Below are 20,460 nucleotides of genomic sequence, written 5' to 3' on the forward strand. Positions count from 1 at the left end.
ATCCGCCTATTATCCTATTAATGGATCCGGGAGGAATTCCTTCAGATGGCATTAAGGGCTCCCCTGGAGAGAGCTCAACGTGGGGGGTGGGAGGGGGAGGAAGAGGCCCCTCGGGTTTCACTCCTCCCTATGCTTCATGCCTGGCCCCCTCTCATTCAGGTCAATCGGTCATGCACTCCCTCCCTCAATAAACACTCAAGTGCACATGTCCGAAGCAAGGAACCAAAACAGTGCGGCTCCCGCTGTCGTGGAGGCCTCCGGGGGCCCGTCAGTGCACCCGGGGCCAAGCTTTCGCCGGCATCAGGGGGAGATCAATGCTGTCAAAACCTGAAAAGGTTGTAGCCGCCTCAACCGCGACTCTCCGCGGTGTGAGAAAAAGGCTCAAAGTTTATCTCCCTGAGAGATTTTTCAACCGCAAGCACACAAATACAGTCGGTGATTAGATGCTGATCACGAGTGCGATTCTAACAACAAAGGGACCCCCCCCCTCCCATTCCAGAAATGGATGCATGTACAGTATGTGTGCGGCACAGGCAGGCGAGCCACCGAATGCTAACAATGAGAGGAGGGAGGAGAAAAAAGAAGGAGAGAAAAAGGCAGGAAGCGTGGCATCGAATTACACATGGCTGATTGGTGGGAGTGTGCGTGGATTGGGTCAGGGAAGGACAGGGACTAAGAGGCCTGGGGGTTGTAGCCAGAGCCACATGGCACAGATGCACTGCTGACTGCCTACACCGGGGCAAACGCCGCAATGAGCTAAAAGCCGACACATATTAGGAAAGTATTCCTCCCCTCGGGGCAGACAACACAAATCACAGCGGAGGGCAACAGGAAATATTGCAAAGTAGCTCCTTTTGAGTGGGCGTGGTCTGTTCCTGAGCTCCAGATAGAGAGAGAGAGAAAAAAAAAACGTCCGCCTCTACGCCTCAATGTGTTTCCAGATGGTGATGTAATTTTATTTCTGGAAACGCAGAGCTAACTCGGGACTCCGGCTCGCCCCGAGTGATATGTGAGCTGAGCAAGAGCAGAGACAAAAAAAAAAACTGCGCGGACCTGCAGGAGCACCCACCACGGCGCGCACACACACAACTTTATCATTACTGCAACACAAAGTCTGATTCAAACCACATTTATAATAAAGACGCAATGCCAACTACTGAGTCTGTGTACACACTCACACGGGTATCGTGCATGCTGGCTCATTTGGATGGGAAAAAAAACAACATAGACTCGTGCAAAAGTAGTCCCTCTCAATCATCTCTTATGACCCGCTAGAACTGTATCTGCAGAGGCCCTGCCCTCTGCCTGGAGTTTCTTATTTGTGTGTTTCTGGGTATCAAACGTTGGGCAGGGAGCTACGTGGCGGACACAACGGCGAATATTACGAGGTGGACTAAGTGGTAGGGTTAGGGCTGCTGAAATCAAACAAATACATTATCAATGACATCTTGCGAAAAACACTGTTGGTGATGTCAGCGAGATAGGTAAAGACAATCATTAATTGATAAACTACTGTAACTAACCAAGGGCAACCAGCCACCCTAAATGCAAAGTCACCAGGACACACAGTCAGAACCAGCACAACTATGAGATGACCTGGTTTGAAAAACACCAGAATTGACCTTTAAAGTGGACATGGGCTGAAATGATGTTAACATTAATCAACTGTTTGATGGGCAGACAGTTAATCGCTTGCAATTTGTACCATCAGTTGATCATAATAATCATGTATTGTCCTTTGTTTCATTGTAGATTGCAATGATATTTGGGTGTTAGTCTATAATTCCCATCACAATTTCCCGAAGCCCAAGGACAAACAATTGATTGCCATCTTTGCTTGACGATGACTCACGAGTCAGACAATCGACTAAGTTATGAGTTGTCTGATTGACCAAATAGACTAAAGTTAATCAGTGTAGGTGCACTGTCCCTCCAGACCCTAGAGCCTTAAATGTAACGCCGTGTTCACTGGGCTTGAATCAGAGTTGATGAATTGCTCCTCAACATTTATTCTCTGATAAGATACCTCGGCTGCCTCTGCTGCAATGTGTGTGTGTATGTGTGTGCAGCCCCCTCATATCCGCACAACCGCATGCGAACGTGCAGGTTTATGACAGAACCAAATTAGACCTGACACCCTAACCCTGACCCACAGTCCCTTCATTTCTCCGCTCCAAATCCTTTAATCCTCACTGAGCTGCACCCTGTTGGACGCTGCTCCTGGTCGTCCTGGGGAGGAGCACCGCCACAGCCCTGTTGGGGGGGGGGGGGGGGGGGGGGGGGGGGGACGACACAACAAGTTTGACTCCCATTTCCCCCCCACTAGGGGACTGGCAAGCCCTGTTAAACAAATGTGTGTGTGTGTATATATATATATATATATACATATACACACACACACACACACACACACACACACACACTGTGTACTGCAATGGTGTTTTTCTTTTACCTGGCACATAGGGTTGAGGAGGGCACAGCATTCACAGGAGGGTTTGGCTGGGTTTTAATGCCGTGCCATTGTGCAGGAAATGGTTCTATTGTTTAGCGCCGTGGGGATTAAGGTACCCAGAGTGCTCGGCTGTAATGGGTTTATTAGAGAGCAGGGTATGTGGCAAAATCTCAAAGAAATACAGAAAATGCTCTTTTTTTATAGTGTAGATATACATTATATATGTATTGTTTTTACACCAGCAATCTCTCTCCATGTGAAGGTATTGTACTGGCAATATGCACTGCACATTGATTTTCACACAATAAAGGATTCTGTTTTCATGGACAGCGTGTGTCTCATTGTTATAGCCTGCATATTAATGCGCTGTCATGATGTATTTTCATACTGTAGTTTTCCATACCACACAATTGACACCAGGTTGCATTCACAGAACCCCTCTATGCATCTGAATCTCTGCTACCGGTATATCGCGCCATTTATCGAGCTGCTAATCTTGCTGCAGTCACTTGATCCCCCCCCCCCCCCCCCCCGTTTCGCTCCTTTTTTATAACTGTCGTTTGACTTGTACTCCACTGAAAAATGAATGAATAAATAAAAATAAAGCTAAAAAAAGAGGCAGCATGATGTAGTCTAGACTGTCCACGCGCCACAGGTTGCTATAAACACAATAGAAAGCAGCATAAAAGGGAGGTATACAAACTGTCCCTGAATGCCACATGTGGCAGGTAGAGACACAAGTCGAGCCCTGATAGACCAGAGCCTCCTCCACCACCATGCCACGATGGAGCAGGGGAGCGAAAACAAAGCAGAGCCGTGTACGGAGGGAGGGGGAGCAGAGGAAGGACTCCCACCGCTGCGGACAGACCCCTATGCAAAGCAACAGCGGCGCAGACCGCGTTAGTACAATGTGTCAACACCCTACATCATCTTCATGTTGACATTTTGCATACTAGACCCGCTAGGTTTCCTCTAAACAATAAGTGTACGTGTGTGTGTGTGCGCGCGCGTCCAAACAGCAACCAAAACCAGGTTTAACATGCCGCGTGCTGCTGTGCTGCAAGAAGCACAGCCACCATTTATGAAGAGAAAACACACACAAAATGCACATAAGAGTTGGCTAACCTGCAGGTGTTGCTCCAAATATCCGGACCACCGGCACTTTCTTCACGTCGCTCTCCCTGAATTCAGAATAGCAGACATCCAGGTCTTTAATGGGACTTGCCAAATAGAAGTCCGCGGTGACGATACGCACGGCAAACATGACTGCCGCGTCCGCCAAGAGAGGTACCGAGCGCCAGAAAAGCCCAAAAAAACTACTGTTAGGGGTCCATGCGACGTGGGCACCGCTGCGGCCAGTCGACACCAGCCGAGGGGAGCGCTGTCACAGCGGTAAAACAACGACAAAGCGGAGGGGAAGCCCGGTCGTGTCCCATGAAAAAGACGTGAACAAAGATTCCCGCGGCTCCAGTGCGCCCCGAGGTGCCGCCGTTGGAGGGTCCGCCGCGGACGGGGAGAGCTAAACTCGACGGAGGGGAGTGATTACTGGACGCTCCGCAGTTGTCAGGTCCATGTTGTACTTGTAATTGTGGCTGTCCCGTGGTGTTTTTGTTTATCAGCCAGGAAGACGTCCCCCAGGCTTCCGGTATGTAGCGTTATCTTTCCAAATCACGCCTCAGAACTAGTCCCAGCCAGTCCCGTTGTATCACACAGCCCCTCTGATGTGCTCCTTCTTCTTCCATAACAGGCTAGCCCGCGTTAGCTAACATATGAGGGGAGGTAAGCCCGTTAGAAAGCACGAGAATAGTACTTCCGACTACGTTTTTTCAGAATAAAAGCGGCGTGGAAGAGTCACCAGCGCAGTAACACAAAAGCATACAGAGAAATGAAAACGACGGATTTATTTTGGAGGACTCACATCTGGCACATTTGTTTATGGCCAGCAGTTATAGATTGGGAGGCATCGCTGATTTGATCGACTAACACGGTGACGCTAGTGCGCTGACATTTATTTTGGCCAGCAGGAGACGGTTCATATTCGTGTTGCACGTCTTCTTTCGATATAGTCGCTAAAAGGGTAGGGCGGAAGGAACAGATTGTTTTTGGTGTTGTCCTCAAGCACCCGTCTACTATAAACGGTGCAAGTAAAACGAAACTACGTGAATTTACCAGTATTACCCGGAATTGTAGTGTTTGGTATTTCAAAATAATAGCATACATATCTGAACAATGAAACTGAAATATTCATTAAAGATTCACAAACAGGTTGTAGGTTTTCACAATTTGCATACAAGGAATTTGCATTGATAGTTTGGTGTCTGTTTTAATTAAAAGATGTATAGAGTGTTTAAAATTAAAAAGGACAGAATGTGCAATAATAGTGACATTTTTTCAGACGAAACATGAAGTGCCAAAGTATGAACACAAAGAGCACATCCCTCATATATGTAGCCTACATGAGCATAATCATACATCTTCTTCATGGAAAAGGAGTCCGAGCCGGTCAGACTCTCCTCTCAGTGTCCATTAAACCACACTGAAAGCCTAGTTATTGATCTGTTCATTATGCTATGTATCAATTTGAACTTGCACAGGAAGCTTAGGCTCATACCTATCTTCCTATTTGTGTAATATGATATTTAGATTGCACTACATGCCTGGTGGAAAAATGCTTTTAGATCATAAATATTGAAATAAAAAAGGGATAAAAAAAAACATGGTACATTTTTATTCCTTTACATATGTCTGATGGGGTGATTTTGAACAATGAAAGTACTCACAATTAAGTGAATATCAAGGAATGCTGCAGCAAGCCACAGTTTCAAACTGACGCCCCTGGTGGACTTTTATTTTGTAACTACACGCGCTTCCAGAGGGAAACAGGAAACAGCATTGTGGGAACTTCACGCGAGGCTTAACGTTTCACCTCATTTGCCACTGCAGCAGCAAAAACAAGGATCAGATGAGATCAAAGAGCCGGGAAGCATCATTTCCTCATTGGTAAGGAGCACGTTTCTCATTGGCTGATGTGTTTCCTGTGATTGGGGAAGAAAAAAACAACAACCTATCCTAGAATACATCGAAAAAAAGGATATCCATAAAGAAATGCAAAAAAAATATTTTAGGCCTATTCAAAAATTCCATTAAGAGCAATTGGGTTACTTTAGCACCACAGATGCACTGTGAGCTTATATGGGAACATTACATGGATACAAAAGGATTCAATTACCATAAAATACAGTGAGATGAATACGAGGCCATTATATCATTTATATTTATTATAGACTAGGGCTTTAGTAATTTTCAATGAAGGCAGCTTTTATGGACAGCACAAGCATTAATATTTCAGACAGGTCGACACAGTCTTATACTGTATACTGTATCTTCTCTTCAGGCTCGTAGCTGCCATTGAGTGCAGTGTCTTGTCTTTTTATGGTGGGATATATATTCCACAATCTCACATTAATTGTGGCATTTGGTATAAGCAGTATTCTTAAATCTGACTGTTTTTAGACCCAGAAAAACGACATTAAAAATTACAGGAAAATATGATTTGACAGTTAAAAATATATACGGATACAAATACAGAAAATGTGAAAAAGACTGAATATTTTTGTTTATTTATGTTGATGGTGGGTGGCACAGGATAATTATATTTTATGACCTCACTCTTTCTTAAATCCTGGGTACGGCCCTGCTCCTCTGGAGACTCTTTGTTTTGTTCATGGTTTTAAAGGTGAATAGATAGACTTCTACATTAAATGTCAGTACAATTTATCAAATGGAAATATGATTGTTGGCCATTAATCTGAACTGAATCTGCATTTGAATAGTTCTGCATGCTGGGGTCCCTAAACAGACTTGGAAAGCTGACGCTGTTGTTGATCCAATGAAACCAGTTGTCTTCATGTGTGATGTGTTTTCATGTAGTGAGAACATTTTGTCGAACTTGACTTCACAGAATAAAACGACCTGCTGTGACCTCTTTACAACCACCCACTAGAGACCCAGGACACTCTAAAGGGATGCATGGTTTCCCAAGGTAATGTGACAACACAGTGTTCCTGAGTAGTTTCCAGAACAGAAGAGCTCGCCGTCCAATTGATGACAAATGCGGCAAATCTCGCCATGTTTTTCTTTTCTGTGGTTTTCCTCGAGGTCTTTGTGATGTACTATTCCGGACGTATTTATGACCTTTTTTTTTCTTTATAAATACCTGAGTGGTCAAAAATGGTTAAATTTAGCACTAAATCTGCTTAACAAATGGTATCAACCCTAAAAAATAGCTGCAACACATTTTTGGGACATAATAGAGCATTGGAATAGCCATTTATCTACCTCGATTATAATGTACTTAGCCCTTATTATTATACCAAAACATAGTGCTCATTACGGATTGATGACTATAGAAACTTAATCAAATTCATCTGCAGGTTTCTAGCTTTCAGGCAATGCACACCACTTCTATGTGGCATGTACTGTTGAGCTGCTATCTCCCCCTAAAGATCCCTTGTGCCCCTTTTTTCCATCTTTCAGAACCTCCAGAGCACACTTTGTTTCCTTTTTCCCCACCACCCGTTGGTGATGCCTGTCTGCCTCCTGCACATCTCCCCGCTCTGCTCAGTATTCCGCTCAGATTCCTATAATGGTCCATACATGGCAAAGGGGGGGGGGGGGGGGGGCTGAGCTCACTGATTTTCCCCTTGCCGCTGAAGGAGCCATAACCCCTTCTCCAAACAGCTGGTTCGATCCAGTTCATGCCGGGGACATGGCAGTCGAGGATGAAAAATGTTTCATTAGCATTTTCATCCAGATGAATGTGTGTGTGTGGGGGGGGGGGACCTGTCTGCTGACCTTGAGCGAGAGCCTGACCCTCTTAATGAGCCCATCAGCAGGCATCTGCTTACGCCCGAGGTCTACGAGTGCATGCAAGGGACACATTTAACACTAGAACTAATCCAGACTTATTATACATGCCATATTTAATGCAGTGTTTGGTCTAAAGTGCTTTACAGTACACTGAGCGCATACATTTTTAGTATGGATGTCCTCAGCGGGAGCGGAACATCAGTCTGAGGTGGGGAAAGGGACATTTCCTGCTCACGTCCATCATGCAAACCCATCTGTGTTCCCTGAAGTAAAGGAAGTACTTAAAGGGTCACCCAGAAATACACATTATGACAATATCATGTCAGTCCATGTCAGTCAAGACCAGTAGGGGTACGCAGAGGTCTGATCCCACTAACTATCAATGTCCAAACCAAATCACAGTGTATTCAGCATGACCTGGTAGTTTGACAAAAAAAAAAATTCCGAACTCAAGGTCTACTTACTTGCTTTTTCCATGAGCTTCCAACCGTATCTCACACAAATGAAGCCAACGCTTAAGTGCCAGAAACTGCAGTTCCTCAAATGGCCACCTGAGGCTGGCTACAGAAGCGAGTCAATACCATGAATGAGTCCTGAAACTTGAATATGAGTCAGCGTTTTTTTGCACTTCTGCTTCCCTCGTCTGGAAGTCAACATTTGTTTTTTTTTAGGTTTTTACTTCTCTGCGTTCACTCTCGGAAAAAACAATCACGAAAGTGGTGTTCGTTTGTGACGAATTTCTTACCGAACAAAACGTACAAAGTGTCATAAACGTTGGATTGCCACCAAGCTTATTTTCTGCAATAATCCAAAATCTAAAATCACATTGGCCTTTTGTCAAAAACAGTTCGATGCTAACTTCCGGGTTAGCCTACAAAAATACGTCATCCCCGTAGACCCCCATGTTGAAAGGCCCAACATTACTGCAGATATTAACATGTTTACAACCTGGTACAAAGATCGGTATTGGTCTCCATCGCTAATGAACCCATTCAGGGCAACTGTGCAGTTGGTGAGTTTTTATATTAGTCACCTGTTAAGATTATATTAAGGCTTGACATAATTAAGGGCGGGGCCGCTTTGACAGCTCCACCAATCTTTGACCATTTTTGGCATTCAGCTGTGTAGTCACTGCCAAGATGGCAGATCCATATTTATCACAGCCTATGACATCATTGTGTGCTTACCCAGTGGAGTTTGCGTAGAACTCTGGTCATGAACTCTGGTCATGTAATGACGGTGGGTCGTACATGGGAGGGAGATGGTAACCCGTGACCTTTGACCTCATCCCAGTGGTAGCGGTTCCTCCATACTGGAGACAGGACTGATGCATCACTGTGCCTGATTCATCGTGTCCCGGACGTATAAATGTAGACAAGCAGGAGATACTAGGACAAGAGCACGTCAGCTTGACTGATGTCACGGATATACTGTAGATGAAGAAATCAATTATGTTGAAGGTATTTCTATATGAGCGGCAGATAGACAGGGGGACCCAGGGCTAAATATCTGCGCCTGGTTGCTTTGGGCTCACCAGATAAGGCAGAGTCAAGTGGTGCGCAGGTCCTGGAACAATAACAAGCAGTGGATTTATTGGTGCTGGCGGCCCCGGTGTTTACAGACAGCACCCTCCTGCAGGCGCTGATACGAGCCTGGACATCAACGGGTTCGGTAAACAGGCTGACAGAATGGTGCTGTAGCTCACTGATGATGAAGCTCAGGGGGAGAGCTGGCAGTTGGAGGTTTACGACACAATAAGTAGGCAGTAAGTGTTCGACATGTGTCGGTTGTAACACTTTCTCAAGAGGTCCTTTCTCACAATGTCGCTCTCGTGACCCTCAAGAACTCCTTTCTTGAAAGAAAATAACCACAGTGGAAATTGTAACTGACAAGTGACATCCTCACTGGTTAGTTAAAACAACGGCATTTATTCAAAAGTAATACAAAAACAGAATGTCGATAACATAAACTAATATTGAATGGAAGTTAGAGCTGTTGCCATGAAGAAGTAACCGAGGCTCGGAGTCATTATTTGGGACATGCTGCCATCTTCTGGTCAGACAAGAAAGACAAAGTGGAGCCTACAGTATGTCACTGGAATAATTATAGGCTTTTAACAGTGTTTATTATGATCTTTTCAACAGCAAAAAAAAAAAGCTATTATAAATCATGCAGTTTATTTTATCATATTATATTATATTATAAATTAATAAGCTCAAATCAAATAATAAAACATTAAGAAGATAATAAAATCAATAAGGCTGTAATGATGATTTTAAAATTGCATTTCTAAATTTATAGCTACGGTTGGTAATCTTTAGAAACAAGCAAGAGTGAGCTAGCTTTTGAAAGTACACAACCAAAAAGCCAGTACTTAATACTTTCATATTAACAGTGTGGGCTGAACGACTGCGTGGAATGTAAACAGGGTCGCTCACAGCGTCAAACCCACAGAGACGCTGTGTGTCTTGCTGGAAATAAATAGGGAAATTTGCATAGTGATATGTTGATAATGCAATGTCCTGCTGCCCCAAATCAAACTTTCCTATCTATATTCAGATGTTATCCTCAAAGAAGAGGATTGATTGGTATTAAGAGTGTGTACAGGGATTCGAAACACTGTTCAAATGAATCATGGATCAAAAGGAAAACACTTCAGAACCAAACTGCTGCCGTAAAAAGAGTCCTCCTCGAGGCATATGAGACAAAGCGGCTCCGACAGAATGAACAATATGTCTGTCCTTTTCTCAGAGTTTCTCAGAGGGGACGGACGGTGAGGGTGAAGTCAGCCCCCCGCTGTGGGATGATGTAGCGCTCCTCCCTGAGCAGGCGCAGCAGCAGGTCCTGGGTGTCCCGGGGCCAGCGGTAGATCCGGGTGTTCTGGAGCCAGTTGGGGACATCTCTCTGCAAACACAGACGGACAGCACCGGGGGGGTCAGTGGTTGAGTGATACAAGCGCGGCAAGGCGAGACACGTAGGATGATATGTTGCTATGCTGATGGAATAAAACATTAAGTTGTGTCTACAATTTGATGTAATTATTCCAGTAATGCATATAGCTATATAAAAACGCAGCTTTCTCTTGATATTCTAATGCAAACTTAAACAACTTTCTCCTCGTCGCAGAGGACGACACAACGTTTTTCACTTGGACGACAATGCTTAGCCTCCCTCACCTAATTTTACCCTCCCGCTCCCGTCGACTACAATGACATCCGGTCTGCCGTCTACCTAATTCTACGTGAATGCAGCGTGACTGGGACACTTGAATAGAACAGAGCCATTGATAATGTCATTATTAACACCTGTGTACTGCTAGTAATTCTGTCAGTAATTCCTAGGCTTTAATGGAATCATTTTCCTACTGCGACTTGTCAAAACTGTGAAAAAGGCCCATAATCTCATGTGGTCTGTATTTCTTTCTTTTTTCGTGACTCAGGCGAGCCGACCCCTTCAGTGTGTTTGTTGCTTGTTACTTGTTACTTGCCTTGGATGCGTTGGGAAACAGCACGGGTACCAGTCTGAAGTTCAGGCAGCCTTGTTGGATGTACTCATTTTGGATCTGTACGACAGGAACACATGATTATCAGTGCTTATAGTTCTCCATAAACTTACCGGCCGGGTTAGGAGCAGCGAGGAGTCAGCGGTTAATTACCATATAAAACAGTCAATACGCTTTTTTTTTTAAAGCGTGAATCACTTCACCCACGGGTGCTTCTTGAGCACACAGTCAGAAATGCGAACAAAACATATTCGGCCGCTGGGTCCAGCAGCACGTGAGATTAGCTGTGGACAGACGGACACAGAGATGCACAAACACACTCACACACAACGGAACACATAATCTCCTATACATAACACATAATTAAATTGAATGCATTCTTTAAAAATACACAACAGGCTTTACAGAGAGTTGCAGTAAGCATCATTGTGCTGCCGGGCCAGGATGCCTCTGCACCTGTGACACTGTGGGACTGTGGGGACAGTGATTGGAGCTGGCAAATAAAATGCCCCGTCACATGCTCCGTCTCTATTACCATGTGGGAGGAGGGCGTTTAATGACACAAACTTGCCACCAGAGGATGATATTTCCCACAGTCCTCAGTTGCTGACAGCTGAGCTCTCACCTGATTGTGAATGTACTTGGTGTGCAGCCCGTGCTCTTCGTCTCCGTCTCCCTCCACTTCCTCCTTGTACTTAGGGCTGATGACCACGATGATGAGCACCGATTTCTGTGGAACGACAGCTCACCGTCGGCCTTTGCAGAAGACTTACATTACAAATCGGATTCGGACTCGACGGTTTAGACTTACGTCGTTCAAAAAGCTGTCCATCCATTTGTTGATGCCCATTCTTCGGATCGGGTTGTCAAAGATGTCAATCTGCCAGCAGACACGCGTGTTAGTGTTAGTGTTAGTGTGAGTGTTTGTATGGAACGTCACGGACAGTCATAGGTGACGAAGACATGGCGCGACTTACCGCTGGTTTGAACCCCTGATCAGTCAGAAATTTGGTGAAAGGAAGGATTTCTTCTGCTGTGTCCACTGAATATGTGATGAAAACATTCCCTGTTGACAAAAAAAGTCAGTGAATCATCTTTATCTATGTCACTACATTTCCTAAGAGGAAGAGCACAGGTTCATGCAGGGACACTGATGGGACTTACTATACTCCTCAGACAGGCTGATGGTCTTCCTGATCTCCCTCGTGTTCGGCCCTGGACCGGCCTGGAGGGAGCCGTACACGCCGACCTCATGCATCACTTCTCTAGGAGGGCCCACACGCTGATTAGGCACAGATCCATAGTGGGGATTTGGACCATCTTTCAGTTGCAGCCTATCGTAGGGGGGATTCCTGTGGGAGGGAATAATCAGAAACAAGCCGAGATTTATGCATGACATCTGTGAAAAATGAATCAATGCGTTGAAAATATCAGATCGTAATTACAAAATGGGACAAGAATCGTCCTCCTACCGTGACTGTTGGTAGCGGTGAGGCTCGTTGCATGGATCCGCTGGGTAGTCACGCTTATAGTGATAATTATTATTATTGTGACGTGGTGGATTTGCTGGAGGGCAGCACACACACTGTCTGAGATGACTCTCCTGCGTTTGAATGGGGCCTGCAGAGAGATAAAGAGGAGAAGCAGATATTAAAAATAAAAAAAAAGTTTCCAATTCAGCAGTAATGAGGTCATGCAGACTCAACAGAAACAGGGTTGGGGAGGCCACTTTTAAAACAAAATCCAGCACAGCTGAAGTGATTACCGGATCTGTGCATGGCATGCGGTTGTATCGTTTGTCCTACTTTTGCCATTCAATAATATTCAATATCTGTAAAATAAATTAATATAATATCCCCAAATGACCTAGTACTACTACTGACACTAGTTATTACATAAAGGGGTCATCCTCATGTCCCCAGGATCCTCATTGTAAGAAATCAGTGAGGACTATCACAGCAGTTCTAAAAGATAAAGATGTTTCAAATCTCAGTTTGAACGGTAAAAATCAATCCAGCCACTCTGGAAATATCAATGTCTAAAGACAAGAAAACTGTAAAATGAAAGAATTTGAGGGTGGAAGTTTAAGGGAGTACAAAATCAGTCGGCAAAAAGCTGTACGTGGGTGTTTTCTACATGTTGACGAAGGGGAACATACATTGAACATGTGAACTTGGGAACTTTTCATAATGCGTCATATGAAGTGAATACTGAGCTGGTGAACATGGGACGCTGGGAACATGATGACACCCACATATACAAAACTAATGGTGAACAGCTCATTAAGACAGTGTGACCCACCTATTGAACAGCGAGGAAAACTTATAGATAGATAAATAATACAACAAGACCTAGCTTTTACTAGAGGCTCTGTGAGGCTACATTAAGGCACAGGGGATTTGAGCTACTGTAAATGCTAATGTCAGCATGCTAACATGTTCGCAATGACAATGTAATGTCTTTGTTTAGAGTGCATATTAGCTTTTACTAATAACCACTGAACACAAAGTACAGCAGCTTAGGTAGTGATTACAGTTTATGGTGTGTGGACCATGAATGTAATGGCGGTCCACAGACATTTCATTGAGACATTGCCATCACTAAAACTAGCTAGCTAGCATGGCTAAACAGATATCCTCACATGTCTTACGGCTTTGTTGGGTTAGTCAAAAGGTAGAAAAAAAAACATGTCTTCTAATATTGAAAAGAAACGAATGGCTAATATCTGAACTTACTCTATTCAAGCGATATGTAACTTGAACAGAAGCAATGTGAGCTAATGGTAAAATGCTAAAATGTAGTGTTAGCGTAGCATGAAAGTCAGAGAGTCAGTAAAAGAGAAATATCTATAGAAGGGGCATTTAGTCGGTTGCAATCTGCAGCCACACTGCTAGATGCCATGAAATCCTAAACATTTTGTCTTTGAAATGACATGGACTACTGCGGGAACTCGTCAAAGGGAACGTAGCATGGAGTTGAACATCGGGGCCTGTGAAAATGAGTCCCTGACAACGTAAAACCTCTTGAAAAATGTACTTAATGCTAATAATTCTGGTTTTACTTTGTACAGGTTTTTAGATACCCGTCTCTTATTTCTGCCTTCATAGCAACACAATGGAGGTGAATTAAATTAAATGTGTGGCATTTACAGCATTGAAAATGACATTTAAAACAATTAGCAGCAACGTGTCTTGTCAAAATCAATATCTTATTTATTGTGACTAATCCACAGACCTTAAAGATTACTTTTTACAAATGTGAACACCACCAACAAAATTCCATTCACCTTCATTGTAATGGGGATGGAGGCAGACATCTCAGCGAGAGATATTTCAAAGCCTAGACAAATAAAAAATCTGCAGGGATATATATATACTACTAAAAGAAAGAGAGAAAATATGTCTTTGTGTAATTTGACCCTATAAGTTTAGATATTGGTCTTTCATCCGAAAAATATGAAATGTCAGCAGAGATGTCAGCCGCCAAACAAACAGTAAAAACGTACAGTCAAAGATATAATTCATCTGCTGTGTTTAAGAGTAACAATAAAAAACAAATTGTCAAATGTTGGAACGTATTCATGTTACCCAATGCTGACTGTAAAGGCCTTTGCACACCAAGTACGTATTTTTTAATTCTTACACCTCACGTTGTGTCAAACACGTCAACACACCGACTCCAAAACTTTTTAGAACAGGTTCAATTTCCTGCATTTTTTCAAAATTGTCAGAGTTGTTTGAGCACTCGTAATCAAAACGTCATCATCCGAAATGGCTTCTGATAAACTGGTTCACTTCCTGGGGAATTTAAATGTAGATTGTGGCAGGTGATTGCAGAACTGTTTGGAATCTGAGACGGTCACAAAACAAAGGATGTACATAAGGATAGACAATGCTCTAGGCCGGTGGTTCTCAACCAGCAGTTCCGGACCCCAGGTGGGTCGCGAGACAATTTCCTGGGGTTGCCAGTCGGTTGTGGAGAAAAAAAAAAAATCAAACAACAACTTAAGAACAACATTTTTCTGGATTTCCTGCAGCTCAGAGGTAGAAAAAAAGTTATGGATTAGTCGAGTTTGGGACTAGCGCCATCTATGGCATCTACGTAATTAATTCAGTTTAGTCTCATATTGCAAATTGTCGCAACAAATCAAATAATAAAACGCATCAAACCCAGTGCGCAAGGTTTAGGTGCGTAACAGGCTTTATGGGGTTACGGATTTAAAAAAAACATGGACAATAAGGTGTGAAAAAGGCTTTCACACCAGGTGCCTACAGTGTAATGTGTCAATAATAATACAACACTGACCGTTCATACGTGCTGCTGGGTATTGTGATGGGACATAGCGGTTGTAGTTAACTTCAGTCTGGAGAGAGAAAGGGGCCTCCAAGGGTTCTCTCTCCTCCACAGAGTGACCCTGGGGCCAGTCTGAAGGGCCAGCAAAGCCTCTACTGTGGTCACCCATGGGATACCATTCATACAGTGGCGCCTTGTTCATCTGTCCCAGATGTTTAGGGGTGATGATATAAGGTTGGGGGGCAGCGTGCCGGCCCTCAGGGAGTCTCCACTGGCCGACGTTGTGTGCTGCTTGTCCTAAGCCAGGTTCCTGCTGGCAGGTCCTTGTAGGTCCACTACACTGTTTGCAAGCGGGAGGCCAGGCCAAGTCCAGACTGGAGGATGTCATGCTCTCATCCGTCTCAACAGGAACCCTCTGATGAGGGCACAGTACTGAGAAAAAGAGCCAACAGAAAAACCTGGTTCACTCGGAAAGACATTGTGATCGGCTAGACAGATTTATGACCGCAGCGAGTCTGATGGTGCATTTTTTTACCTTTAAAAGAGTCCATTTTGACACAGAGGAAACAGTGTCTGTTGCCTCTGTTGAAGTGAAAATGAAAACATTGGAGGAATTTAACAGAGCACGACAGCTTAAAGAGACAGTCACTTGCATGTTCACAACGAGAGGACAAGTGTAGTTTCAACTGAGAGATTCAAAGTCCACTTTTAAAGTCGCTACCAAGAAGTAAAAACAATGATCACGATTGAAAATGCATATCTTACAGAGCAAATATGGGATAGAAAAGTGTTACAATGAACATGATCAAGTATAAACAGTTCTCAGGAGCAGTATTACACAATCCTGTTTCTGAATAGGTGTGACACACTACATGTACCTGTAGGTACAACACGATCGCTGCAAACTAGTACAAAGGTCAAAATCACGGATCTAATGATATGCCAAGTAAGTCTCCTTGACAAAAAAACTGAAACGTTTTCACTATGTTTTCCGTAGACATTTACATATAGAGAATAAAGCAAAACACTATAGTCCCACACCTACCTTCTCTTAGGTCTGCTTATCCCTCAGGCACAGCACAAACCTGTTCTGAGGGAAACAGGAAATATTCCCACTATGCAAAGCAGAGAGGCCTCGTGACCCATTTATGCAAATAATGCCGGGCATAAAGACTGCAGCAAGGTAGACTTTCTGGACCCTGACAAGGCTTAACTGTAACTGTGAGAGGTGGCAGCTCGGATTTACATCCAGCCCTTATAAAACAGGACATGTAAATCTTCAAGCAACACATTAAAATCTGTCTAAGTGCACAATTGACTTGACATGTACATGAATTGCACTGCAGCGCTGGTCATATGTATACACAATTTCATTTGGAACAAATCATTACGGTCCAGTTGCTTTCTACACCTTAATTTCGTATATTTCACCTGTAGTATGATCGACAAGACGGCCAGGCTAGCAGCTCTGGGAGGTTGTAGTTAGCATTACATGCTAACGTCATAGTGCTAACACATTCACGATGACAAATGCTAACATGCAGATGTTTAGCAGAAAATAACGTTTACCATTTCCCCCCAATGTTAGCATGCTAACATATGCTAATCAACACTAAACACAAAGCAAAGCAGAGGGCTGTCATTAGTTCAGCAGTTATTTCATCACAAACCAACAAGTACTTGATTCATTAAAATGTTCACCCGATGCTGGCACTAGAGGAAGAGTTAAAGGGATTAAGTCATGAAGATATATCATCTGGGAACCATGAATGCCTGTATCAAAAATCTGTGCCAATCCATGTATTTCACTGTATGAGTGAAAATGTTGGTGTTCGACACCGTGTCACGTGACTGGACATCAGCTGGACCACCAGAGTGATCAGGATTCATCCTCTGGGGTCCATGAACGCCTGTACCAAATTTCATGGAAACGCATCGAAATGTTTTTGAGATATTTCAGTCTGGACTAAAGGAATAGACAATAGCTTCTCAGCTAGCTAAACAAAAATGAATGTGCTAAATTCCAAAATCAGAGCATATCTGTGATTGTGGGATTACCTCCACACTGCCCTCAACATGGTGACGGTGGCTAGTAGCCAACAATGCTAATAGTACGAACAGTGCAAACAACAGAAACATTGGTGACAGAGCTAACAGTGTTTGTCTGGGGGGAATTTATCTTATCTAAGATTCTCTAAGATTAGTTTGTCAAACTACAATTTCCATGATCAATGATTAACGTTTATGCTTAAAGGTAAAAGTCAGATCTTCGTCCATTCTTCCAGATCCTTTCTACTTTGTCAGTTTGAGATTGGTTAGCACCACAGTCGCAGGGTCACTGGGTGGCGAGGCCTTGTGATTTACCACTGAGTAGACTTTCATGGTGGTCTGGATGAGTATTGAGTCCAGCTCAAGGGCCTTTGCCTCGCACGTTGCCACCTGGACGAGCTCCCGCCGGAAGCGGCGGCTGACCATGCAGTAGAGCAGGAAGTTGGTGGTGGAGTTGAGGTTCTGCAGCATGTTGGCCAAGTCTCCGGCCACATTGATGGGGATGCTGTAGTCGTTCCTGTCGAAGTTCTCGTAGTTGTACTTGGTCCTGAGGATGCAGTACGTGACAAAGCGGGGCAGGCTGAGGACGATGAAGGCCACGGAGACGGTGCCCAGCACCAGGATGGTCCTCCTCAGCATGCCCCTGGTGCTCCTCCCATGCATAACGCGACGCTCTTCCTTGGTGAACAGGTTTGTGGCGCGGCACAGATGGTGCCCGATGAGGTAGTTGAAGATAATGACTAACACGATGGGGATTCCCCCCGAGAGGAAGGTAGTTATCCACACAATAATTGTAGTGTACACCTTATCGCGGTAGTGACACCTGGGCAGCGTCAAATTCTCCCCGTGCACGGTGAGGTTGACCGGTGTGACGGTGTTGATCCAGCCCAACGGCACAGAGACGAGATGCGACACCAGCACGATAGCAACACAGGTCAGTTTAGTGACCCGGGCCTGGGAGAAGTGCTGCTTGGCCGCCGTGCTGCGAAGAACGAGGTAGCGCTCGATGGTGAACACCACCACGATCCAGGAGGAGCTGTAGAGCGAGCCATACTGCAGGAACCCCAGGATGCCACACCAGGGATGGGAGTGCCAGAAGGGCTGCAGTAGCCAGAAGGTGAGGGTCAGGTCGACGAGGATCACCCACACCAGGTAGAAGGTGTCCACGATGGCCAGACAGCTCAGGTAAATGATGGCTGTGTTGGACATCCCGCATTTACGGAAGCAGATCATATAGAATGTGAAGAGATTGGCTGGAAGACAGGAACACAGACGCTCAGATGGATACATTTGCCCGCCAGGTGGTACTTTATACCACTAAATTTATAAATTCATTCGTTGATTGTGTTCTGGCCACTTAGGGGCAGCAGCAACATAATTTGAAAGCTGTTCTCATTCTAAGGGTTCCTTTGTCACGCCCCTTGGTGTCTGATACCGACGCACAAGGCACACTTTAGCATCTGTATGAGCTGCACCGGGCTTTCAAGTAACTACACTCAAGTACTACTCCGGGAGAGTGATGACATAATATAAATACCAAAAATAACCCCACACTGACACCAGGAGATCGGTGGTTGACACCAGTGTTCCTGTTCCAAAGGGTAGTTGAGCTATTTTGAAGTTACGTTGTTTTCCGTACTTATATTGTTTACGTTTTCCGTTCTTATTTTAAGCCCAACCATAATGTTTATTCCTTGACCTAGCTAAGTGGTTTTGTTTGCTAGGTTAGTAACTTAGCCACATAGCTAACAAATAAGCTAAAAGATGCTAAAACAGAATGAAGCCCTGACAGGATTTGCAGAGTTGGGCGATATCTCTGCGGGTTTGTTGCTATGATTGACGCTTTCACCTTAGATCTACACATTGATTCCATCTTTAATGAATAGTATTTTGGCTGGTGCCAACAAAGCATTTTAATGCTTAATAAATCAGTAATAAATCGGTTTAAGTGTATAAAACAAAGGACAATTTGCAGTTTAAAATATACCCTAGTTACCATGCTAACTCTTTCTAAAACCATAAGGTGACGTTTCCGGTTCTACATGTCAAAAACATACTAAGTGTAACTAAGACAGTGTTTGTTTCTGGAAGTGTATTTTTAACTATCAGAGTTCGGCTAACAGTTTCCCTTCTTCCTGTCTTTCAGCTAAGCTAGGCTAAACACGTAGGCCTAACTATATCTGCAAAGAACATGCAGAAACTGACAACCTCATTCTCTGAATGTTGGCTTTAAAGCCAGTGTATCCCAAATTACAGAACTATTCTTTAATATATGGAATTATTGCATTAATGTTAGTGATTAATAAAAAAATGGTGATTGACCAGGATGCTTTGTGGGTCATAGTGCGCAAGGGAAGGAGGCATTTCCCATTATTGCCCGCAGGACAAATTGAGTAAAATAGGATTGATTTAACAACAATAATGTCATTAATAACCTATAAACTTATGACTGTCCTGATTAAAACGATGCAAGCGTTGTCCAGGCAAAGACCAAACAAGACGGGGGAGAAGACACAAACCTGGAATACCCATGAGGCAAAGCAACGGGTAGTAGACCTTCTGGACGGTGACGAAGAAGTTGACGCTGGCTCCCTCCATAGTTCATTCACTGCCAGGCACACATGCTAATACCTGCAATAAAGCCATTAGAGAGGTGGAGGAGAAGAGGAGTCACAGTAGACAAACACTGCTGAGGGGCTATGTCGCAGATTCGAGATTATTTACGCTTTAAAGCACCAGCGCTTTAGAGCTTTTATTACTTTGAACTACTTACAACATATTTAGGTGAAAGTGAAATCATCTTAAATGTCAGTTTTATGAAGGAGACGCTGTGATTACAATAGTCCCAGAAATGACTCAAATGCATGATGTGAAGTCGGGAGAAAAAGAAACCTACTAAAATACTACAGATTAACAACATGTATTAGTTCAGCTTTGGATATGGATCCAAGCTATAATTAGTATTTTATTTACTTTTGGTTGTAAATCAGATGCCATTATACACACCTCTTTAGCTCATTTGTTTGCACACATTTTTTCTTTTTGTGGTTCAACTAGTAAAAAGAACTTGATTCGGCTCCACAGTTAAACTGAGCCATTCAGCCGATGACTAACAGTAAACGCTGGATGAAAGCTGATCGCTCTGCTTTAGGGTGGGTCTCACCGGGGCGTCGCTGGAGAGAAGGAGGCAGTAGAGGGTTCTGTACAAAAAGTGTTTTTTTTATTTTTTTCAATCTAACTACCTGATAAACGACACTAATCCACTGTTGATCACACGCACACACAGAACCTTATA

The 20,460-nt window shown here is 43.9% G+C and overlaps 3 protein-coding genes across 3 annotated transcripts in view; all 3 read right to left on the reverse strand.

Annotated features, from left to right (window-relative positions):
• Positions 1-4,176, reverse strand: part of rev3l (REV3 like, DNA directed polymerase zeta catalytic subunit) — a 59,340-nt gene extending 55,164 nt beyond the window's left edge. The window contains exon 1 of the mRNA XM_079180163.1: positions 3,578-4,176. Coding sequence (XP_079036289.1) covers positions 3,578-3,716 — 139 coding nt within the window. The 5' untranslated portion in view covers positions 3,717-4,176. The remainder of the gene's footprint in view (positions 1-3,577) is intronic.
• A 5,056-nt stretch (positions 4,177-9,232) lies between these two features.
• Positions 9,233-16,194, reverse strand: traf3ip2a (TRAF3 interacting protein 2a). Its single transcript, XM_079179912.1, has 10 exons — positions 16,162-16,194; positions 15,652-15,698; positions 15,129-15,548; positions 12,296-12,443; positions 11,988-12,175; positions 11,801-11,889; positions 11,635-11,703; positions 11,449-11,553; positions 10,809-10,883; positions 9,233-10,225 (listed from the first exon to the last, which is right to left on the reverse strand). Exons 2-10 carry the CDS (start codon positions 15,665-15,667, stop codon positions 10,079-10,081), a joined length of 1,257 nt encoding a protein of 418 aa, XP_079036038.1. The 5' UTR covers positions 15,668-15,698; positions 16,162-16,194; the 3' UTR covers positions 9,233-10,078.
• Positions 16,195-17,408: 1,214 nt separating this feature from the next.
• Positions 17,409-19,811, reverse strand: LOC306711644 (putative G-protein coupled receptor 139; the record flags this gene model as incomplete). The annotated part of the gene is given in 3 exon segments (XM_079180660.1): positions 17,409-18,418; positions 19,685-19,766; positions 19,770-19,811. Coding segments are annotated over 3 exon segments (1,134 nt in total).
• Positions 19,812-20,460: the final 649 nt, after the last annotated feature.

This window comes from Pholis gunnellus (assembly GCF_910591455.1).
Source record: "Pholis gunnellus genome assembly, chromosome: 19".
NCBI lineage: Eukaryota > Metazoa > Chordata > Actinopteri > Perciformes > Pholidae > Pholis > Pholis gunnellus.